Genomic DNA, 26,112 nt, shown 5'->3' with positions numbered 1-26,112 from the left:
CTGCATCATGTTGATTGCTTTGCTGCAGAAGGCTGTTCCAGGTCTTCATAGACTGCTAAACCACTTGTTTAAATGATTTACAATGATTTAGTGAGCTCTATTGAACTGCCAGAACTTTTTAATTAATGGATAAAATTACAGATTTCATCTTTGTACAATAGTGTTTTATGGCCCTTTTTTTGTTGAGGGGGTTTCAGTTAAAATATGGCCTATACTTTGTGGGGCTAAACAGTGGAGATGCTGCATTTTCTTGTTTACAAGGTCACAAATGTGTGATTGAGATAGTAATGACAATGGAGCTTTCCTCAGACTACAGGGTTCTCTGTATCATTGCACCTCAGACTGTCTCTTATCTGTGGTATGCACTTGTTTTCAGAAAAATATATCAGATGCATTGATGGCATGTGCAATATTGACACCCCTGACTGTTTGTGATGGGGCCACTGATCAGGCAGAAGAAATCATTTTAGTGTTTATGTCCTGAGCTGTGTGATTTGCTTGTGTGGAGATTAAGTTATATAAGAGACATCTGTGCCAGAAAGATGGTCAGTATTTTAGAAGATTGTTGAAAATAAAGGACAATGTGAGCTGTGAATCTGATTATATAGTGTAGATTGCAATTTATGGCAAAGTTTATCCATCAATATCTCTTTTTCATATCATTTAGGATATAATATGAGAGTGTGTGGTTACCTGATGTGAAATACTTTTGTATGTATTTAAAATATGTCCATTGTTTTCTATAATGTGCTAGTAATTAATTTACTATGCTAAGGACCCACAAATATAACACTGAGTAAAGCATACTTCTGAAAATAGGTACTTGAACTAATATACTATATAATCAAACTATTAATACATTTACCCACTTTTTAGTGAATTAAATGTCACCATATTATTAGAGTGTAGATCATAACATTTTAAAAGCTTTTTTATCATTACAAGAATTAATGCCTCCCCATTATCTACAGGATAAACCTGCCCCTTTATTTCTACTGACATATTATCCCCACCATCTAAAAGCTATAACCTAAAGAAAATAATTTATTTTACTTGAGACTTTGTTTCCTAATATAAGAAATTGGTGTCCTTAGACATTTCTAGAAGTATTATTTTTAGGTAGATGTGAGATCAAGAATGAAAAAAGGCTCTTTACACTGAAAATAAAGTATTGTGGTATTTTTCTTCATCTTTTCTTTTACTAGACACTTGTTAAAATAATGAATGAATCTTGTGGTGAGGTTGCACAGGAGAAATCTCACCACAAGGAGAAATGGCCTTACTCACGAACTTATATAGAAGCAAGAGAGAGTAGATCCTCACAGAAAGAATATTGGATAGTTCTCAGAATTGATGATGTTAATGAGACAGATCTTGGAGTGAAGTTGATATCATCTTTTATATTCTACATTCATCAATTGTAAACTATGAGAAACATTTATGCCAGAAATATCATCTTTAAATAATTGTGCTACAAAGATACTTTCAAAAGCAAGCAAAATGCAACATTGTTTATGATATTAAGACAAATCTATAAATAACCTTAATATCTAACAATAAGGAATAATTAAATATTGGTACACACATATAATTGAATGCCATGCAACTGATAAAATTAAATAAATGTTCTAAATGTGACTCTTGGCTCTGCTACTACCCACTTGCTTGGGAATCTGGGCCAAGCCTCTGTATCTCTCTGAGCCTCAGTTCTTTTCTCTGTAAAATGTGCATACATAACTTATTTTACAGTTTGTATGACAACTAAATGTCATTTCATGTGAGATACTTAGCAAAGTGAACAACACATGATATGCCCTCTGTATATTTTAATTGTTGTTATAATTGTCCCCATCATCCAAATGAACTGATACGAAAGATATTTATATTATACAAAGAAAATAAAAATATATTATGAGAGAGATTTCATATTAAAATTTTATTTAAATAAAAAATAAAATATTATAAGCTTAGAAAATTATATAAGAGCTGATACCAAGTTGTAAACTATGATTAAAATTGTGTTTTGAGTGACATTTTGTTGAATTCAAGTCCCAGGTCTGCTATGAATCATTTGCTTTCCATGGATCTCAGTTAAATGGAATCATCTCCAGGGCCCTCTCTAGTTTTGTGATGCTATTTTCCTTAAACATCCTACAATATTAGCTTGGTAATGAATACTATAAGAAAGTATAAATAAATTGCCATGTGAGCTTGTAGGATAGAGCAAACACTGCCAGGTGAGGGATATGGTAATAATTTAGGAAGGGACTATTTTTAAATATTAGCTTATTCAATACTCACTAAAACTCTTTGGGGTAGGTACTGCTGTCACTCCAATTGCCAATAAAGGCATGAGGTTCAGAGAGGCTAAATGCCTAAGGATACACCGCCAATAAATGGCTGTGCCAGGATTCCAATTCAGGTCATTGGACTCCAAGCCCATGCTCTTAACAACTCTGCCATGAAGACCATTGGAACAACTGCATATCAGGGATCAGAAGCAGCATGTGCAAAGCCACTGGAATAAAACAGTGTATACTTGGACAAGAGCCTAACTTGACTAATAGGCTTCCAAGGAGGAATGGATGGAAGGAGATAAGGTCTCAAGGGAGAAAGTTGCAGAAATTTAGAAAGCATATCCCTCAGTTCCAAATTAAAAATACTAATGAATAGTAAATATGTTGTATTATTATATTTATAAATTTAGAAAACACAGATGAAGACAAGAAATAAAATTAAAAGTACTATATTTTTACTACCCAGAGAACACTCTATTAATCTCAATGTATACGTTTCCAGTCTTTATGCATACATGCCCACCTATAATATTTCTTGAGAAAATCAAAGCATACCGTCCCTTTATTTCTGCATGATACAACATGAATACTTCACATTTTACTGCTTCTCTCTCCTCACTTCACAAAAGGAAGGTTCTATTCAAAAAATCGTTCAGTCTCCTTTGCTGATTATTCCTTACCATTGAACCTTGGAATTCCCTGGGGCACAACCTCTGGAACTAGTTTCTTTTCTCTTTCCACTTCCTCGGTGATTTAATCTAGTTTCATGGCTTACAAAAAGGATTTCTGTATACTCACACCTTCCACATTTTATCTCCTGTTCAGACCTCTCTTCAGAATTCAGCCCCTTACATCTGCCTGCTCATTCAATGATCTCTTCTTGAGTTTCTAGTATGTGCAACTTGATATATCAAAATTGAACTTATGTTGTTTTGTTGTTTCCATCCACATCTTTGCTGCCGCATTCTCCACCACAGCCAATGCGACTCCATCCTTTTTGTGTTTGGGCTGAAAATCTTGGCGTCCTCATTGATTTTTCTCTTTCTCCAACATCCCACGTCAGCTCTAATAGCCAATTTGTTCACTCTACCTTCAAAATATATTCAGAATCCCAGCAGTTCTCACCACTTGTACTTACCGTATCTCCAATCCAACCATTATCATCTCTCTCACCTAAGTTAGTGCAAATTTCCTAATTGCTCTTCATTTTCTGCCTTCGTGCCTTATTCTTGTTAAAATTTTAGGTAGAATGTGTTCCTCCTCTGTTGGAATCCTCTCAGAAAAACGTTCTCATGAAATGTTAAAGCCAAAGTCGTTTAAAGTCCAAACAGGCTCAACATCACCACATTACCTCTTGTTCTCCATGTCTTCCTTTCTCTGCATTTTAACTTTTCTACAGTCACATGAGCCTGTTTGCTACTCCTCAGCACACTAAACATTAAGTCTGTCTTAGGGGCTTTGTGTTTGCTTTATCCTTTACCTGGAATGTTGTTTTTCTAGAGATCTGCATGACTCATTCCTTTAATTCTTTTAGCTATTTACTCAAATGTTATTTTTTCAGTTTATGCTTCTTTGGCCACATTACTCAAAATTTCCTATATCTCTGGCACTTTCTATACTGCTTCACTGCATTTTGTGTTTTTGCTTTTAAACACTCAGCACCATGTAGCACACAATATTTTACGTATTTATTTTGTTTCTTGTCTCGCAAACCCTCTTCGAGTATAGGCTCCATAATGATGTGACTTTGTATCTATTTTGTCCATAACTGGATCCTTGGGGCATAGAAGGGTGTGCTACTCAATAAACATTTATAGAAAACACATGAGTGATGCTGATAGATTTGATGTATTCCTTTCAGGTCTATTTGGAATTTATACTCTATGAATTTCTTGTATTTTGATTGCACATAAGATGACTTTCTATTTAACCTTATAATAATCTGAGTAATGGCACAGTTCTTTCGCATTTCTATGTCATAATTTTTTTAAAAGTATATTCCAGGTATCTAAATTCATAGCTAATATCTGCCTCATCAGATTAGGCTTCATAATCTGATGAGCTATAATTTGGGGTGGATATCCAGGCAATGTAAATACACTTGTACTAGATAACCTACACACTGTACCTTCTGTGTCTCTATGAGTTGAATCATCTTTTCCCTGGAATGCTCATTACTGTATAGTTTGAAAGGCAACTCCTGTAAGATTCTATATCTCTTGGATGTTCAAATTGTGTCTGGGTGGCCCTTCTTGTTTTCATGGACATTGGTAGTATCTTTCATTTTTTTGGTAGGAAGGGGCTGTGAGGCAGTAAGGAATAGTTAAAACAATGTGTTATAAAGTCAACAGGTATAGACATAAATTCTAGCTCCATTATTTTCTAAGTGATCAGCTAGTTTTTAACTTATCAAAACCCATTACATCATTTGTAAAATGAAGGTAATAAAATAATACAGTTCAAACATCTCAAATTCAAAAATTAAAAATCTGAAATGCTCCAAAATTGCAGCATGTTTGAGTACCCATGTGACACTCAAAGGAAATTCTTATTGGAATATTTCCAATTTCACATTTTAGGATTTGGAACGCTCAAGCAGTAAGTAAGTGTAATGTAACTATTCCAAAATCTGAAAGATTCTGAATCTGAATTTTGGTCCTAAGCATTTTGTGTAGGGGTTGTTCAACCTGTACCTACATTTTAGGGTTGTTATAAGGATTCTTGGTATACATATGCCACACATACAGACACACTCAAAGACATAGCCATTGTGTCAGAAATCTTCAGTGTATAGAATGTACATGGAATATAGTATCTTCCATGTGAATCGGATACGTTTTTCTCTGAAATATATAAGTCTTGCATATGTCTTTAAAAATAAAGTACCTAAAACATTCTTTTTTGCCCTCTATGACGTCATTTACTCTCACTTTATCTTCTTACTTTTTGGGTTGACTCCTTTTCATAGCTGGCTTTTCCCAAATCTGGCCCCTCAGCAGAGCTTATTTTTTAGCTGTACCTTTGCAATATTTATACTTCCTCTCCAGGCGATTTCATGCATTCTAAATATTTTATATATTGATGACCCTCAATTTGCATGTCTAAACCAAAACTCTCCCCTGAGTCCAACCTTACATATTCACTTTCCTGTTTGACATCTTTACATGGATACCTCCAAGGCATCTCAAATTTTGCATTTTCAAAAGAAGATCATTAATTTTCTTCTGCCCCTCACGTGTTTATGTGCTAGTCTACCCTATCTGTATTAATGCCGTCAAAATGCACTAGGCTGTCAAACTAGAAGCTAGGAGTAGACCCTGATTCCTCTCTCTACCTTACTACTCACATCTAGTCTATCAGCAAATACAGTTGATGCAACTTGGAAAATATATCTGACTGTGACCACTTTCCTCAATATCTACTGTCACCAATCATAGAGAAGTCACCATCATTTCTTGCTAGATTATTACAGGTTTCTTTATAAGATTTCTTCAATTGATTATCCAGGAAAATGAGCAGCCAGAATAATCCTTTCTAAGATTGAATTGTTCCAGTCATTTACTTAAATCTCCTCAATGGCTTCCTGTTGTAATTAACATTATTATTATTATTTTTTCTTGAGACGGAGTCTCACTCTTTCACCCAGGCTGGAGTGCAGTGGCACAATCTTGGTTCACTGAATCCTCCTCCTCCCAGGTTCAAGCGATTCTCCTGCCTCAGCCTCCTGAGTAGCTGGGATTACAGGCGTGCACCACCACATCCAGCTAATTTTTCTATTTTTGGTAGAGACGGGGTTTCACCATGTTGGTCAGGCTGGTCTTGAAAGCCTGACCTCAAGTGAACTGCCCGCCTCGGCCTCCCAAAGTGCTGGGATTACAGGCGTGAGCCACCGCGCCTGGCCAACATTAAAATTTTTTTTTTTTTTTTTTTTTTTTTTTTTTTTTTTTGAGACGGAGTCTCGCTCTGCCGCCCAGGCTGGAGTGCAGTGGCGCGATCTCCGCTCACTGCAAGCTCTGCCTCTCGGGTTCACACCATTCTCCTGCTTCAGCCTCCCGAGTAGCTGGGACTATCTTTTCTTTTTTTAACTTTAATTTTAAGTCTTTAAAATTAAAAATTCAGGGGCACATGTGCAGGTTTGTTACATAAACTGGTGTCATGGGGATTTGTTGTACGTATTATTTCATCACCCATGTATGAAGTCAAGTATCCGCCGGTTATTTTTCCTGATCCTCTGTCTCCTCCCACCCTCCAGTAGGCCCCAGAGTATGTTGTTCCCCACTATGTATACATGTGTTCTCATCATTCACCTCTGATTTACATGTGAGAACCTGCAGTATTTGGTTTTCTGTCCCTGTGTTAACTTGCTAAGGTTCATGGCCTCCAGCTCCATCCATGTCCATGCAGAAAACATTATCTCATTTTTTATGGCTGTATAGTATTCTGTGGTGTATATGTACCACATTTTCTTTATCCAGTCTATCACTGATGGGTATTTAAGTTGATTTTATGTTTTTGCTATTGTGAGTAATGTTGCAATGAGCATATGTGTGCATGTGTCTTTATAATGGAATGATTTATATTCCTTTGGGTATATAGCCAGTAATGGGATTGCAGGGTTGAATAGAATTTCTGCAGTGGGAGTACAAATTAGTTCAATCATTGTGGAAGTCAGCATGGTGATTCCTCAAAGACCTAAACACAGAAATACCATTTGATCTTTATTTTTCTTTGTATTCACCAGGTTTCAGCTAAAGTTACCCTTTAGAATACAAATATGTAAGGCCCACAAGTATAGGGAGCTTGTATATTTTGCTCATTCTTGAATATTCAATTCCCAGGACAGAATTATAGCATATACATACCATAAATATTTGTTAAGTGAGTTAATGAATAGATGGGGCATGTTAGGTGCTCAATGAAAGATAATAATGATACTTACCAATGTATATTATTACAGTTCTTTGTTACACTAGTCTCTTTCACTGAATAGTTAATAATTTTTTGTTAAATAAGTAACAAACTTCTCATAACTTCAAAAGGCAATATCTTAGTGTTTTAATATGTATACTGTATCTCAATATGTAGGGGTTTCATAAAACAACTTAAATGAATAAAATGCATGGGATTGATATTTCAGCCACACGAGCCTAACAGGACACCAGGTCTCTCATATCACTTTGATGTTCTTTCATAAAAAATGAGTCGTGTTTTGTTATTCGTTCACTCGCTAACATTCTGATTTAATAAGAAATTGTGCTTTCTTTAACTTTAGATATTTCTTTTTGTCTGCAGCAGAATTCACATGACCATGAGAATAATTATTTTAAGCTTGGGTCTAAGGAAAGTGAAAGAAAGGTTTGGTAATATTCAAATGACTTGCCAATGAAAAATCTAACAGTCTTCATTTCTTCCTCTGTATCTACAATGCCAACTTTTGTACCAAAACTATTTTTTTCTATATATTCCCAAATGTCTAGTTATTCTGGAACATCTGGTTATTTGATGAAATATTAAAAAGTTTAGCTTTTGTCACTGTACAAAGAAGACTTTCTCTGTTGCCATAGGAAACAGTAGAAGGAAATAGTGAAAATGATGGTAGGAGTGATTAGAAACATGATTCAAATTACATTCATTTTGTGTCTGGACTTAACTTTTTGTAGATTTGATGACCTTTGAAACCATTAGTATTCTTGTAAAAGTGTGATATTTACATACATTCCTGAAGAAACATCACCTGTTTTTGAAAGTTGGTGCTTAGAAAGTTAGTCACTTTAAAATAATTTGAGATCCTTGGCTGGCAGAGTTGATAACAAAATAAGTCTCTTACACAATTCCCCTAAGTGATCAAATCACTAATTTGTCAGTTCTCTTTTATAAATTATGCTAGAATTTGCCATGGAAAATTTGGGACAAAATTTCTTTCTTCCCAGGAATTTAAATTGAAATAGATGATGACATTCATAGCTATACTAAATTTCTACCTGGCAGAATAGTTCCAAACATACATCCTTTTAGCCTTTGAGCCTTAGTGATGTGGAATTTTTTTCTGGATCAGGGCTAGAGGACTGATTACTGTGAACTGTATTGCAAGACTGTGTAATTACTTTGAAGACTCTCTGGAGGACCAAGTAGGTTGCCAGAGAATTTTCTGTCTTCATGACCTAGCCACAGAATGCCCTTGAAAATTTAATAACAACAAGATGTTGTTTTGAATATATATAGCACTTTTTAATTTGTAAAGCGTTTATTTCATTGATATCTTGTATTGATTCCCATAAGGGATAGCCTAGCACATAGTATCCCCATTTTTCAGGTGAGCAAATTCTGGGACCAAGAGGTTAAACAGTTTACTAATACTTCTTAATATAAGAACAGGGATTGAAATGTGAATATTCTTTTCTCTAAAAATTGGTGCTAATTTGACTCTTCCTTGTAGCCTATTTGGGGGATGTTGTACTCTATAATTTCCCAACCTTTTCCTTTCTCTTCTACAGTTTATTTAACATGAAACACCCACCTTTCTTCATTTGTTTTTGTTATATCTTTGACATTAATTAGACAATACTTATTTATTCCTGAGAAGATTATTCAACTTGCTGGACATTGTATTTAGAGAGAGAATATGTGGGATATTTTTGAAAAGATAATTTTATTTTTGTAATTGCTTAATTAATTACATGCTCAAGGCTAAAGATTTCAAAAGAAAAGAAAGCCTAATGAAAATTTAACAACAGTTATCCACACTTTCATTACCAAGAGATCACCAATGTTTAATATTCTGGGGTGCATACTTCTTGAAGTTTTCTGTTCATGACGTAGTTTTGCTTCTAGGATGCTCTGTCATCTCTGCCTGAGATTACAATACAGTTCTGCCTGCCACACACAAGATTTGGTTTTGTGTATTGCAGGTGAACAAAAAAAGACTATTAATCTAAGCAAGGCAGGGTCAAGAAGCTACATCAGCTGCTTCATCAAATCACAAAGGAAGCAGACAAAGGAAAGTCAGAAACGTTTTTGAATTATTTTTTCTTTGTTATCTGCATCATCAAAATGTTTTCTCTGCTAACATGGATTATAGAACTTCCCCAAACTAGTTGCCTTTATGTTTGTTAAAGACCCATGTTATTTTTTTTTTTCAGGTTTAGAAGATCATGACCACATGGATCATCTAACTAAATGGTACATGGGGACACAATGGTCCTTTAGAAAATACATCTGAATTGCTGGCTAATTTCTTGATTTGCGACTCAACGTAGGACATCGCTTGTTCGTAGCTATCAGAACCCTCCTGAATTTTCCCCACCATGCTATCTTTATTAGCTTGAACTCCTTTCCTAAAATGGTCCTTCTGTTGATCCTGTCAGTCTTACTTTTGAAAGAAGATGTCCGTGGGAGTGCACAGTCCAGTGAGAGGAGGGTGGTGGCTCACATGCCGGGTGACATCATTATTGGAGCTCTCTTTTCTGTTCATCACCAGCCTACTGTGGACAAAGTTCATGAGAGGAAGTGTGGGGCGGTCCGTGAACAGTATGGCATTCAGAGAGTGGAGGCCATGCTGCATACCCTGGAAAGGATCAATTCAGACCCCACACTCTTGCCCAACATCACACTGGGCTGTGAGATAAGGGACTCCTGCTGGCATTCGGCTGTGGCCCTAGAGCAGAGCATTGAGTTCATAAGAGATTCCCTCATTTCTTCAGAAGAGGAAGAAGGCTTGGTACGCTGTGTGGATGGCTCCTCCTCTTCCTTCCGCTCCAAGAAGCCCATAGTAGGGGTCATTGGGCCTGGCTCCAGTTCTGTAGCCATTCAGGTCCAGAATTTGCTCCAGCTTTTCAACATACCTCAGATTGCTTACTCAGCAACCAGCATGGATCTGAGTGACAAGACTCTGTTCAAATATTTCATGAGGGTTGTGCCTTCAGATGCTCAGCAGGCGAGGGCCATGGTGGACATAGTGAAGAGGTACAACTGGACCTATGTATCAGCCGTGCACACAGAAGGTAAGTTTCCTTTGCATACATTGAGTATATATTATTATGCACTCAACAGTTAAAATTTCAGGTTTGGGAAGAGTAAACTATTCCTAATTATTTTTGATATTTTGAATTGTCCCAGTTATACCAGTACTATAAGAACAGACTGGATGGCACATATCTAGAGAGACATAGACTTAAACTACAGAAGGGTGTATGTGGCCAATATTTGGTGAAATATAATTTTGTTTTAATTGTGAATTACATTATTTACTTCTGCTATACTGATGCTATATTATACTTCTGCTATAATGATTTTTTATATTCATTACTAGAGGTTTTTAAGTCTCTATATCTTCATTGAACACCTCACATTTTTGTCATTTCACGATTGTTCTAGGTGCCTATTGTTTCTAATAGTTAAAGCAAGGTACACATAAATACACATAGGACTGAAGGTAGTAGCCAGTTCTAACCTAGGTGTGTTGTTATAGAGAATTACCAAAAAGTTTAGTCTTACAGCTATTTTTTCAGAAGAATTCATGGTCAAATCCAAAATGGAGATAAGAATAAATTAATTTTATCCCTGTATAGAACATATTTGAGAAGTATAATTTTAAATAATTCAACATGTTTGCTTTAAAATTTATTGCTTCTTTGTGCTCTAAGAATAGTGAGGAAAGAAAAATCTGACTGATGTTTTATAATAGTTAATAATAAGTAGCCCTTTGTTTTTTATGGTGTTTTAAAAATCATTAGTTCTTGACCATGGCTGTTTGGAAAAAATTTGTTTTGACCTACAGAGGTTGTGACCCAAATGGGCAGACTCGCTTGTTATGCAGCTCTTCTTCTAGAAAAACAAAATGTGTATATTAAACACTATAGAATACTGAAGAAGATACAAAATACTTTTTATAAATCATCAAATTATTGTATTTGTTGAGATTCTTAAAATTCTGCATTAACATATCAATATAGTCCAAATATTTCGGTCTTGTAAAATGTGGAATTAAGTTACTAACCCCACTTCAGAGGTTAGGAATATATTTACACAACACATATTATGCACAAATACATATGCAAGGCTCTCTGACCATCCTGTGAATGATAGCCCTTTGTTTTCTATATCACAGACTTCAGTGGGATTGCAATCTGGCAAAGGAGATGAGGCATGCACAAATACTTACATAATCATAATTCAAAATGACACAATGTTACAAATCTGACTCTAAAGGAAATTGATGGAGAAAAAAATCACCTCCTCCTCTGTGGTTATGGGGGTCATGGTGGGAATCTTACAGAAGGAAATGGAATTTGACAATTGAAATTTAACAAGAAGAATACTGACAATTGGTGAAAATTAGCAGGGATGGCTTTCAGTGAAAAGCATAAGAAAATATGACTAGGTGAGAAAGTAAAAATGTGTTTGAAAAGGCCAATTGTAAAGGTATGTTTTGGTTTACATCAAATAAATCATGCATTTTATTAGGGACTCCCTTCTAGCTTCAGAAGATCAGGGCTTGGTCACGGTGTGGCAAATGCTAATTCAATTGTGCCCCAAGGGAAACTCTTAGTCATGACCTTTGGCTTTTACTAGTTTAAACTGTTGTTTTATCCTGAATTTACCCCAATAACAATCTAATAACCTAAGAAAATAAGTTATGATGTATTCAAACAATGCATTATCATTTAGCTATTAAAATAAATGAGACATTCTACTAGGTAATGATTATAATTTCCAAGATCATCTTAGGTGAAAAAAACAAGGGGCATTTCTGTATATATAACATTTTATTTTTTCTAAAAGGGGTTTTTATACGAACAATTTGATTGGATCTTCATAGAATTGTTCTCAGAGAAGAGCAAAACTACTAAGAGTTGCTGCTTCTGAGAAGAAATCTAAGTTAAGAAATGAGGTGGAATATTTTATGCATAATTTTTATATACATACACTTTAAGCTCTATATTAAATACATAATTTACCTACTGAAATATAACAATTACATGAAAACATTCTATTTGTGGGCAAACAAAAGACAATAGAAATTGCAATGCCAAATTCAGGCAAAATATTTAGGTTGTACCACCAGGATTCAGGAGAGAACAAACCTTGGAATTGGACATTCAAAGGTTGGAAGAAATACTCCTTTGCTTACTCTTTATGTGGTTGTGTCAAGAAATATTTATCTTGCTTTGATCCCAAGCAAGTATGTGGATAACGAGGTTATGTAGTGTTAAGTCTTATGATTTATCAGTACAAGAATGGCATGGTAGGAATTTTCATAAGGTGAAACTCACCTCCAGGATCAGAAAAGTGAGAGTCAAACAGGATACAGCTTTGTTGGGTACTGTGGGAACTCTCTAAGGTCATGCTTTTTTTCCCTGCCCCCCACCCCCCACTTGGTTTTTCAGAAAGTCTTGGTGGGATCTTCCATGAAATGATAGTGTCAGTTATCATCCAGTCTCTTTCTCTCACTGGATTGAGGTGATTTTCTCTAGCATTAGGAGAATTAATCCCAGTACTTGATAATTTATCTTCATATTCTTATAATTATTCTCCTTTGTTCCATCAATATTCTCTTTCTTGAAGAGTATGGAAATTTCCAAATACTTTCACATGAACCATTAAGGTCTGTGAAAAGATGTGGTCCTATTTTCAAAAAACGTTTTTTCTCCTAATTGCTTATGTGTTTTATACTTAAACCTAACTGTACTGTGTCACGGGTACCACAAGATGTTCCTTCAAGAAAGTGTATGTCATCACAGAATTCCAGAGGAGTGTACAAGGAAAACTGGGTTTCAGCTTCGATGTTAATCTCTTACACTTGCTATTTCCTGTGATTTATGGCTTTAGTAGGCTGTGTGACTGGGTATTTACTGTGGCTTGTTCCATTACACAGAAATTATGCCTGGATCTTCTAGGCAAAGAGATTCATAGTATAAAACAGAAGAAGAAGAAAAAAAAGAATTTTTTAAAGAGCAGATCAAACTAGCTCTTCAACTGGGCAGAGGAAAGGAATATGCAATGACTCAGAAGAAAAGTAAAATCACTTCTTTTAATGGAGTAAGAACTCTCTCCGCACTAAGGAAATGTAAAGGGTCCTTTGCCTTAGTACTTTTCCAAACCTTGATACATGTGCCCACGATGACACAGGATTGATGGTGCTTGCCCATTTAGCAGTGTGACAGATTGCATTGATGACTTCTACTAATGGCGCTTCTGTATTCACATCATTTGCTTTTGACTTGATAATTCCCTTTTACTTTCATGTAGCACTGGCCTTCTGACACTTTGACCAATAGCACTTGGTTGACATGAGAACTTTCTTCCTAGTTTGTGTTGGAACCCTATTGTCACCCTGTGAAGTATGAGAGCACCCAGGTTTTCCAAATGAGTGCATCTTAGACCAGTTGACCTCAAACATGTGAGAGCGTGCAATGCAGATCAACAAAATTGCCTTTCCAACCCACAGCTAATTGCAATCACATAATTGAGCCCAGCTGAAACCCTCAACATTACCCAGCTGACTCTTATTGTTAGCAATAAAAAATGCCTTCAGGATGGAGTCCAGTATAAACATACTCATCCCTTTCACTTTAGTTTCTAACGTCCCTTCTCCCAAATAAGATATTACTGCTTAAACTTCAAAAGCAAAAAAATAAATTAGCATGCATTAATATTCTTGAAATTCGAATATGAAATAAAACAGAATATATGCTGTGGGCAAGAAGGAATATTTAAAATGCTTTGCCTATACTTCTGTGGCTAGAGATGTGATAGTTCCCTTAAAGTCTGAATGTTTCAAATAGTTAAGCACTTGAATATATTTCATTATTATATTCTTTACCTTGATCTAGTTCAACTTCATTGAGAAAAGTAATTATTGCATTGCATTTTATACAAAAAAAAATTTTATATTGTACTTCCTGGGTGATTGACAAGATTTCACACTTCACTAGTTTTCCTGACTTTAGTTGAAAATCTACAGCATATCCACAGGGCCTATTAGAGTGCCCATCATATAATATGTGCTCAAAGACTATTTGCTGAATAGAGGAATTTGTGTTAGTAAAGTACGTAGCTCACTATTTATATAGTATGTGGATAAATAGCAGGCACTTGTAAGTTCTTAGTTTTGCTTCTTTATAAAAATGAGGTGTCAAAATGATTACCTTGATTAATTGTAAAATCCTGTTCACGCTACACTTCATTTTTTGTTTTCACTGGTTCTTGAATTTATTATTTCTGCCTAATGACAGGAATGTTAATTTGTTACAGCAAAAAACAAATCAGTGATGTTCTGGGGAGAAAAATGTACCAATAAATTGTACTAGTAGCATACATTATTAAAGATATGGTCTTCAGGTTAACCTAGAGATTGCAATTTCAGGTTATAATATGACTTCCCATCAGTTATTTACTTAAAAATGTATAACAATCCAGCTTTGATTGAAGGACCTTCAGTATGATTCGTAGTCTATATGCTTGTTTGACTTCTAAAAACTGGGAGTACACTTTTCCCATCTCAGCATTTCTACTAATTATCATTACACAAGACAATTTAGCTTGGAAAAATAATAAATGGCACTGTGGAAGCCACTGAATAATTTTTAAAAGGACTTTACTTTGTTTCTCCAGGAATTGAATAGTGCTGAGAGTTAAAACAAATTTTGGGATGATCATGGTAATAATAAAGACACATAAATTACTATTCATTCCATAGAATGTTAACACTGTATCTCAGGCCAGCATTTAATCTTCTGTATTTTACGGTTAAGGAAATTAAAATAGAAAGGTCACATAACTCTACCTTGCATGTCAGATAATTAGTTGCAGAGTTGTGTCTTGGAACTCAAGATTTCTGTCCAGAACTTGGTTTCCGAAACATTGCTGGAGATTATTAGTCAGGTTCCTTTTTGCCATTTTTCTACCTCTCCATTGCATCATTTTATTCACTCTCCCTTTATCTCAATGGCACCAATATTTCTAAACAATTGGCTGAAAGTGTTAATAACTATCTGAAATAGTAGAAGGGACCACAAATGAAATAATTCATCTAAAAATTAGCCTTGACAGGAGAATTGCTTGAACCTGGGAGGTGGAGGTTGCAGTGAGCCAAGATCACGCCATTGCACTCCAGCCTGGGTGACAAAAGCAAAACTGTCTCAAAAAATAAAAATAAAAATTAGCCTTGAGAAATAGCATGATCAATTTGCTGTTGATCTGTAAATTAGATGAAGTGCTCCTTTTCCTGGGTCGTATCGAAGGTTTGCGGAAACTCTGAAAGATTTTCCTTTGCTCCACAAAAATTCTGAAAACATGAGATCCCCAGAAATCTTTGAAATTATGGATTGATTGCATAATTATATTGGTTACCACTGACTTAACAATATATACAATTTAGAAGATGCAGAAACTTTTAGGGGAATTCTTTAGTAAGTTGGATCTGGATCCGTAATCTGGGAAACACAGTGGGCAACTCTAATTGTAAAGAAACAGTTTTTCATATTTATATATCACTGTCAGAAACTTCATTGCTAACAGTGAAAAAAATACAGATAGCTCCGGAAAGAGCGTTTAGAGGGGCATTCCCTCCTCTTCCCTTCCAGAAGGAACAGCCTATGGACTCAGTAAATAATTTCTAAGAGAGTTATTATTGTCTCTTTCAGAGAAAAATATAGAGCTTGCTGACATATCCACATGTGGTTTGGGCAGTGTTTCTTCTATATTCAGATTCATTTCTAATGATACAATTTCTGGCTTAGACTCTGGCTCACCTATAAGAGACTAATGCCTGGGATAGCTTCCCACCTTCCTCTCTCTTAGGCACCATTGCTGTCATCAATTGCTGAAAATACTAGAAAACTCCCACAAATACTCCATGTCCAGGATGACTAAGCTGAGTTAAAAGGAATTTTGTTTTCAGTGGATTTCACTGCACTGCTCCCCCATAATGCAGAAATATCTCTGGTGATGTGCAATTGTGGACACTTCCACAGTTCTAAATAATCAGATGCTTACCTAAATGTAAAGATCATCTCTTAGGATGTAGCCTATCAGGTATTCAGTATTTACCCATCTTATGGATGGCAGCTGCACACATGCATGTTTTCCCTTGGTCACTCTTATTCCAGATGTCATTAAAACCTTTTAGCTTCTAGGTTTATAGTGTTCAGCCACTTCTGTTGAAGTTGCTTCTGCATAAGGAATGCTGGGGAATGAGAGGGCATGCTGTGAGATGTTTATGTTCCAATGTACAGCTTGAAACACATAAAACACAGAATGAAAAGCAAATTATGCACAGTAAATTCTGCCCAACATAAACTAAGCAGGCATGTAAGAGAAAGCAAGAATAGAGATCCTCAAAACTCTAGAGGGAGTATCTTGAGAATTTTTTTTCTTCCTTCTCTCCTCCTTTTCTTCCATCCTCCTTCTCTTCCCTTCCTACCTTCCTTTATAACTTCTTACCTTCCTATCCTCCTTCCCTTTTCTTTGTCTCTCTCCCTTTCTCTCTCTCTTTTTTATTCTTTGAGACAGGGTCTCTCTCTATTGCCCAGGCTGAAGAAGAGTGGTATGGTCATAGATCACTGCAGTCTCAACCTCTTGGTCTCAAACGATCCTCCTGGTTCAGCCTCCCAAGTATCTGGGACTACAAGCACATGTGACCACGTGTGAATAATTTTTATTTTTTAATTTTTTTGTAGAGATGAGGCCTTATTGTGTTTCTCAGGCTGGTCTCAAATTCCCACCTGCCTTGGCCTCCTGAAGTGCTGGAATTACAGGTGTGAGCTACCACAACCGACATTGTCTTTCTTTCTTATTTATCATTTTTCCTCATCTCTTTTTAACTGGAAGCATTTTTGTTTTGTTTTGTTTTTGTTTTTGCAGGCTCTTCTGTAAGTCTGGTCATTATCCTGTTAATTTGATAGTGAATAGATAAAATATGAAGATTACATTAATACTATCTTGGAGTTGGAAAAATAAGTTAAAATGACTAACTGTGCTAAAAGTAAGATAACTGACATGAGAACTAAGGATTTTACTCTGTGACTCCAAGAAAGTCACTTCAAATCCTTGCATCTTTTTTTTTTTTTATACAAACAGGCACTACAAAGAATGTTCGTACAGATTTCTTTCAAGACTAAGTTTCTGTGACTTGCTATGCTCAAACTTCTGCAGACTACAGATGGGCTACATTAAATGTTGGACATAGGGTGGGCAACATAATAAGGCTCTATCTCTACAAAAAGTAAAAAAAAAAAAAAAAAGAAAAAGAAAAATTAGCTAGACATGGTGGTGTGCACCCAGCTACTTGGGAGACTGTGGCAGGAGGATCACTTGAGGACAAGAGGTTGAGGCTGAAGTGAGCCAAGTTTGCACCACTGCACTCAGCCTGGGTGACAGGGCAAGACCAATATCAAATGCAACCAAGCAGGGCCTGTTCCAAGGAGAGTAGCCCAAATGGTTATGCAATTTGAAATCATATCCTCAGAGAATAAATTTAGTAGAGAGAAGACAAGACATGGCAGGGCCCTGACTGCTACCTTTAGGTATCTGATATATTTACATGTTTTGTTTATTTAGATATTTGTAAATTCAGGTGGAAAAGAGCTAGATTCACTCTGTTTGGCCAGCAGTTGACAGAGACAGCTAATTACTAAAATACAAGAGTAATAAAGTATGGTTTAATTAAAAAAATTTTTTTTGTTTATTAGCAGAACTGTTCAATAAAGGAATTGCCACTCTTAGGAGATAGTGAGTTAATTCTCTGTAACTCCTTGTGCACGAACGTGCAATGGACAATCACTTGGAGGACTCTGGAAAAATGGACTTAAACCTCAGTTGAGGAAAGAACGATGTTGGACTATTTGTTCTTCTGATAATTCCCAATGTTGACAATCAGTTGCCATTGGGATCTTACTACGTTGTGAGTTGAAACATAATCACTTTATATATATACATATATATATATATATATATAATTTTGAAATGGAGTCTCAGTTTGTCGCCCAGGCTGGAGTGCAGTGGCGCGATCTCGGCTCACTGCAACCTCCGCCTCCCAGGTTCAAGCAATTCTCCTGCCTGAGTCTCCCGAGTAGCTGGGATTACAGGTGCGTGCCACCGTGCCCAGCTAATTTTTTTGTATTTTTAGTTGAGAGGGGGTTTCACCATGTTAGTCAGGGTGTTCTTGATCTCCTGACCTCATGATCTGCCTGCCTTGGACTGTCTGCTGGGATTACAGACGTGAGCCACCGCGCCCGACCATATATACTATATTTTAAATTTGGTTAGTTTGTTTATTTCATAACACAGTCTGATAAAGTAACCATTTTAGTAGAATGGACAAGTAAAGAGTGATTTTTTTCTGCAGCTAAAGTTAGTGGCAGAGCAAGGATTTAGATCGAAAGCCAACTCCTTTGAAACAAATCTAAATCTCATTCCTTTACATTGGAGTAGGTGTGGCTCCAAGGAAAAGTAGAATGGACATCACCTGGTTCTTTTTCCTTCCCTGGGAAACAAAAAACCCTACTTGTTTCTCCACTGAGAGTATCTTTTGAGCATATTTTTGTGTCTTTTTATCTAGCTTTGAAAGCAGCACCTTTCCTTGTTCCCATGGAAAGGGTTAATTATAGTGAAAAGAAAACAAATTAAGGAGGAGGCCTGTGGTAACAAGTTGACCTCACAGAAGACCTCTTCGTGAGTCTGATGAAAAGCACAGACTGTGCTTGGTTATTTCTATTTACATCTCCATCACAGGCTCCACACTCTGTCCTTCAGATGCCGATAATAGCAGGAAGCAATATGGTACAGAATTTTTTAAGAGCTGGAAGATATATTGTTAAATAATGTAGCCTTATATATGAAAGGCAATTCTTTGGAATTCATCAGGGTTGTGGGTTATGAAATCTCATTTTGGCACATTTGCAAATACTCCAGAAAGATTTATCAAACATTCAAATGTTGAATTGAGGAGATGTTTTGGCAAGAGGTGTAATAGTCAAATACATTTATTTTAGGGGACTTTGTAAAGTGATTTCAGCGCAATGTTACATTTACACATTGATTTTCACACACACACACACACACACACACAATGAGATTCTAAGGAAAGATTATCTAGTCCGTGTTTTTCTTTTTTTTCAAATAGTGGATAACTCATAAGTTATTTGCAAAACCAATTTAGAGGGTTGAAATCAGAATTTAATAGAGAATACATTAAAATAGACTAGAGTAAAATATAAATATCAACATGTATTACATCATAGGTTAGATATTTTATAAATTTCACCTTAGTTACACATAGCCATAAATAGCCTGTGGGTTACCATTTAAAATATATTTCTTCTGTGTCTTGAAGCTAAAAAATTAAAAGTTTAAAAGTGACTTACTCTACTTCTCTTTTTCATGTTATTCCTAAATACCTTTCTAGAGAAATGTAACCGATACACATGAATTTATTATTCTCTGACAATGTCATTTAATTTATATTTTCTGGAGTGATGGGTTTTAGGTCTTATTTAAAACAAGCAAAAATTTCAGGGCACCCATGGTAGGAAATGATAGAAGCATTGAGCAACTATCTTTTAGGGCAGGTATTTTTATCTCAATTTGATAATAAGGAAATTAAATTTACTTGTCCAAAGTCCCTCAACTAGCAAGACTATTAATCAGTATTTGTACTCAAATTTGCCTGGATTCATCCTACTACTTAAATGAGAATTATTTCAAAGGGTCAAAAATCAGATTCCAAATATATATTTGCAACAAACTGTGAATTTAAGTTATTGCACTGCAGGTTACTCATTGAACAATTATACCAATTATGTAAATAATTGGTATAATTTTGGTAAATGGTATACTCATCAGGATAAGACAATGGAGTGGATACTAGACAAGGAGGTCAGGGGAGTTTCTAGTCCTAGTTTTTATCAGTGATAAAGACAGGCTGGGAGCATTTTAATTTTTAATATCCCAGTATAGTACACTAAGAAATAAATGCCAAAAATATTATTATTTTGACATTAAACATTTATATTTAACAAATTAACATTTCTAACTCCCCCCCCCACACATACACAGAGACATACAGGTACAAGCACATAAAATATAAGGCATTTGTGCCATTTACAAGATAACTTTTTGGCTATATAAACAAGTCATAGTGCACCACATGTGCACTATGTGTAATAAGCCACAAGTTTAAATATATAAAGTGGCAATCTTCCACTATTCTCTGAGTGTCCCAAAAATTATATGAATAATTTCATTTGATATATACTCAAGTCTGAAATTTAGACTTCTTTTGAGAATGAGAAGCTTGGACCAAATACTATGGATAAAATATAGTATGGTAATATATGAGAGTGTGCTTTTAAAAGTATTATAAAAGTAGTTTAATGAAATAAGTAACCTACAGTGCAATAACTTAAATTCACAGTTTGTTGCAAAAATATCTTTGGAATCTGTTTTTTGATGCTTTGAAATAATTCTCATTTAAGTAGTAGGGTGAACCCAGGCAAATTTGAGTACAAATACTGATTAATAGTCTTGCTAGTTGAGGGACTTTGGACAAGTACATTTAATTTCCTCATTATCAAATTGAGATAAAAATACCTGCCCTATAAGATTGTTTTGAAAACTAAATATAAAGAACTTAGTATCAAGCTTGGCACATAGAAAACATTGAGTAAGTATCTTCTAAATTTTCCTGCCAAGAACCTGTCTTGCCTTATCTTGGCCTTGAAGAAAAAAACCATAAATGATGTTTCAATTCATCATTGCCCAGTTATAATTGACAACATAATGGAGTGGAGAATTGGTCAGGAAAGTTACCAATATATGTAGTGAGTTTTAGACTCTTACTAATTTTCACTTTAGAAGATAAGTTTGCAATTGCACGAAAAAGGTAGGGTGCTTATTGCTTTGGCATAAGTACAAATACACCCCACGCTTTCCTCCTCCAATTGGTGATATATGTTGAGAGGCATTATGCTGTGGTAAGATGAGCAAGGCCTGGACAGTTCCAGAGCTGTGAACATGGTTATCTTTGATGTGCGTGGGTGTAGGAGATGAAACTAGAGGGGATTAAAGATGGAAACTTAATGCTATACTTCAAGTACTTTTGAATTCTTTTTTACATTTTCAACAAGCATAAGCAAATTTTATAGTGAAAAAAATAGGTACAAGCAGTAGATAGATAACTTCTTTGTAAATTTCAAATTGGACATGCTCATGTGCCTTTACTTGTCCAACTAGAAACTTCGTTATTAGAAACAAGTTGTAGCACATTGAGATATGCCATGGGCCTGAGGTTAAAACCAAAAAAAATAACATGGACCCTAGGAAATAGGCAGATTACATTTAATTGCTGCATTAGTTTGAAAACTAAATTAAATGCTCTGCCAGATTGTTGTAGTTCCAATTATAACAATGAATATATAACTTATTTATGAAGTGTTTATTTTCAGAAATTGTCAAAGTTCCTTTATTCTATAAAGTGATATCAAGGTAGATTTTCGTGCTGTTATTAATATATTATTAATACTACCTGAAAGTCAGTAGTCTCATTCATAGCTGCAATGAAAAGTAGATAGAATAAAAATAGAATGAAAAGATATTTCTGCATTCCTTTCCTCAAGAACAATAAAAATATAATTATTTGTGTTTTTAATGATTTCTTCAGAAACTGTCTTCATATTGCTTGGTTATATACCCTCTTTTCAACTGTCATATATTTGACCTTCACTAGATTTGGGTTAGGATTTCAATCCTTGACTTTCCCTAATAAAGTTAGAGCGCCATTTTTGTTAATGAAAAATATATTACTGAATGACATATGATAGCATTTTATCCTTTGAGAAGCTGAAAAAATATAAAAGTTAAGTAAGACATACTGAAGTACATGTCAGTTTAATTTCAGTTTTATGGAATTAGTGCACATGTACTCTAGAGCTTAAAGTATAATAAAAAAAGCTACAAATGATGTTGACAATATGTTTTTATGGAAATGATTTCATAAAACAGGAAATACATGAAGACAGAGAAATATTATACTATCTGGTTATATTATTTGTAATAAAATTGAATTTTATTGTTTTCAATTCTCAATACGTTCATTCATTTCTTATAATTTGGATGATTGAGAATAACTGATATTAATTTTTTGCTCAGAGGATACACAAACATGTAAATAACTATAGATTCCATTATATATTATGTTAAAACTGTAGGTTTTATTAAAATACATATGCTAAAAATCAAGCTTGCAATATTATACGACTTTGTATTTACATAAAATTGATAACAGCAAAGCCTCTTATACCTAATACATTCCCTCCCCCCAAAAATAAAAAGGATTTGAGGGCTTGGTAGTACTTTAATTTGACAAGATTTTGAACTTATACTAATAACCTAAAACTTGTGCTTTGAGAGAAATCTTTGGACAAAATATAATTTTCAATGAAATACAGATATTTGCATTTCAATGCAAATATATAGTCCATGAAAGCACACCAAATAGAGCTTGAGGTCCATGTGATACTACCACAAATAAATTATTTTATTCATTAGTCTACAAATATTTATTGGGTAGATACTCTGTACTCAGCTCTGTGGTAGATACTGTGAAAAAAGTGAAATGGAAGCACTTGCTAGCACATGAGTTTTCTCAGATATATAGAAAGCCATGGCTGCATAAAAATAGAACATTTCCCCTCATAGAAAGAATATGTTCATATGTAAGCAGAAACTCACAAAGTTATCTATATGGCAAGAGATGAATAGAATATGTATGGATAGCTTTGGTTGAAGTAAAAAAAATTGTGTCGTGTTTTTGTTTAATACAATGTTATTTTATATCATTTAGAGCACCGTAGATGGTGTAGTAATTCCTTTTTGTTTATGCTATTGAATGGCTCTGATTCAGTATGAAGATCATCAGTACTGTTCCCTTTGAGATAGGAAGTCTGAGTTGCACACCATTAATATCTTTTTTTATAAAAGAGTGAGATTTTAAATCTTCCACACTGACAGATATAGCATACAACTTTAAACAATAACCTATAAAATCCATAATAAGTAATTAAGATATTCTCTGGCTTATTTAACAGTGAAACAATTTATTTTTAGGACTATTCGACCTCTCACAATAATTATCTAATTATCTGTGCGGAACTCTGGAAAGACTTAAATAAACACTTTTTATATTTTAACCGTGCTACATTTTTCTTGGTATACATTTAACATCTTTGACTGAATTGATTCATAATCTCAAATGTTTCTTGGTATCTGTCTCTTTTTTGAAATTCTCAATCTCATTTTTATTCCTGTTTTTTTCTGAGTCTTAGCCTTTTATTTTTTCTCTTCTTTTGAATAATCAATATAATTGATGTTTGGATTGAATTGCTTTCACGTATTTGGAATGTACCTTTTTTAAAGGAGACTGCATTATTTGTGACCTTAGAGATTAGTAATTTGAGTTTGTTTGGCTGGAAATTTTTCTCCTGGCTTCAAAACCTGTTACATACTTTTGCTTTTACCTTCAATCTATCAATACATGGAAAATTAATGCATACAATTTAAAAATTTGAAGAGGCTGAAGAGAGTATAACACTTGTGCCATTAGCTGGATAAAAAAATGTCCTTTAGAAACACAAAAAAGAAAAATTTAAAAATTCAACATTTTATATATGAAATACTAAAGTGGACATGAGTGGAGTTTTATAGATTGTACACAATTTCTAATCATAGGCAACTGAAATAAATTTTAACCATTCCTAAGAAAGAGCAGAAATTAATGCTGAAGTAATTCAGCTTGAATATGTAAAACTTTGTTTCTGATACTTTTATAAAATAAAAACAATTTGGTTTCAAGGTCAGTGGAAAGAGTATTAATCTTGGAATTGCTCTGGAAACCATATTTTATTTTCCACTTTGGGATGACCTTGGGCAGCTCACTTAACCTTTATAAATACACAGATCCTCATTTGCAAGATGACAGATGGCTGTACCTGCACTTTCCGTACTAATGTTTTGTTATGATGGTCAGTTGAATAATCAGTTAATGCACTTTGTAAGTGTAAGACTGCCTGATAAATTAATTATTAAATGAACACTCACTATGTGCCAAGATCTATGCACTTGGACTAGGCTTTTAAGTTTTCTTACAAAATATTGAGTGCAGTACTTTGAAAATTAGGTGCTAATCAAAGACTTCATTAATGATGTCTTTATAACAGCAAAAACAGTGAGATATTGATTGGCTGGGGGAAGAAGTTAAACTCCTTTTTCACATATTTATACTCCATCAGTAATTAACAATATTCATAAAGTTTCAGATCTGGAAGGGACAGATCTGAGAGTTCTAACAGTGGGAGCTCTGAGTAGTCATCAAGAAAGAGTGCAGACATTGAATTCAGATACACTTGAGTTTAAATACCAGGTGTTATCTTATTTGCTGGTCCATCACTATTTGCTGTGGAAATGAGGCAAGTTCCCTATGCCTAAATTACCACATTTCAAAAAAGGGATGATTATCAATATTGTTGGCTCATAGGACAGTTGTGACCATTAATTTAGCGTAATACTTGGCACACAATGAGGGTTCAAAAATGTTAGTTCCTGCTAGTATTTGTTCTTTTTTAACCTCCTCATTTTTAGAAAAGAAACTCAGGTCTAGGAAATTTGAACAACTTGTCTAAGGTCACAGAGCTGGTGAGTAGGAGTGCTTGCACAGAACGAGGCTCCTGGTGCCAGGGTACTGTTGGGAAAATATGCTTAATATTCAGATAATATTTATTTTAAGGCACTCATTCTCACAACAAATGTATGTTCAATTATAATTGAAATATGTATGTATATATATTATATGCTATTTTTAGTTTACTGTTTTTATCACTGTGTTTAAGGACATAGATCTAGACTCTATGGTTAAATAAACTAGAATTTGAACAACTTATTTAACCTTTGTAAATCTCAACTTCATCAATTTTAAAATGATTGATGCTGCTACTGCTAGAAAACAATTACATGAAATTTATCAGGTGTCCAGGCAGTTTTCTGAGCACATTGCATTAATTAATTTATTTAAACCAAGTCACAGAAAATGAAAATAATGGTAAACAAACATAAAATATTTATGCAAATTAAATTAATAGCATTTTTAAAAATATGTATGCAATATTTATGATATGTAGTATATAATAGGCAGTCAATAAGTGCTATCTGTTAATACTATTTTTCTTATTTTTGTTTTGGCCTAGCCATGGTTTCAAGTGTAACTTCTCGAGTCCTTTCTTTGCATTTTGAATTATTCTCCTAATATTCTGGTGTCTGAGAACAACTTAAACTATATATATTAAGTGAAAATAAGGAGGATGCAAATAATATATTTTAAAAGATACATGATTTCCAAATATAAAAGTGATTTAATAGCTAGGTATTATTTAACATTTAGAAAAGAAATAAGAGAAGAAAAATTTTTTAATCACTAATATTGCAACAGAAATAAAACCTTTTAACATTTTATCATCATTTCTAATTATCTTATGCACAATTTAAAAAAGCAGCTATATACATAATATTGGATGTTTTTGTTTGCATTTTTTCATTTTACTGAGCATTGTAAGGAGCACATTTTCCCTTGTTATTCATACTTTTTATGGACATTGTTATTCGTGGCATTATGATATCCTATCTTTTCTCCACAACATTGCCAGTTTGGGAGCCCTCAGAGTCTTTTTTATTTTTCACAATTCCAAAAAGCACATAAAGGAACATAAATATGTGATATTTATCTCTGTATTTAAAAAATCTAATTAAATTAATAACAACAAAAACAAAA

The 26,112-nt window shown here is 34.4% G+C and overlaps 1 protein-coding gene across 4 annotated transcripts in view; it reads left to right on the top strand.

Moving 5' to 3' along the window:
- The window catches only part of GRM5 (glutamate metabotropic receptor 5), a 554,343-nt gene that overhangs the window by 8,325 nt on the left and 519,906 nt on the right, over positions 1 to 26,112 (top strand). For all 4 annotated transcript variants that reach the window (XM_055356616.2, XM_055356614.2, XM_055356618.2 and 1 more), the window contains exon 2: positions 9,437 to 10,297. In XM_055356616.2, coding sequence (XP_055212591.1) covers positions 9,637 to 10,297 — 661 coding nt within the window. In that variant the 5' untranslated portion in view covers positions 9,437 to 9,636. The remainder of the gene's footprint in view (positions 1 to 9,436; positions 10,298 to 26,112) is intronic.

The sequence above is a fragment of the Gorilla gorilla genome, chromosome 9, assembly GCF_029281585.2.
Source record: "Gorilla gorilla gorilla isolate KB3781 chromosome 9, NHGRI_mGorGor1-v2.1_pri, whole genome shotgun sequence".
NCBI classification, from domain to species: domain Eukaryota; kingdom Metazoa; phylum Chordata; class Mammalia; order Primates; family Hominidae; genus Gorilla; species Gorilla gorilla.
Note: the sequence above shows the minus strand (reverse complement) of the source record. Positions and strands in the feature narration are given on the sequence as shown.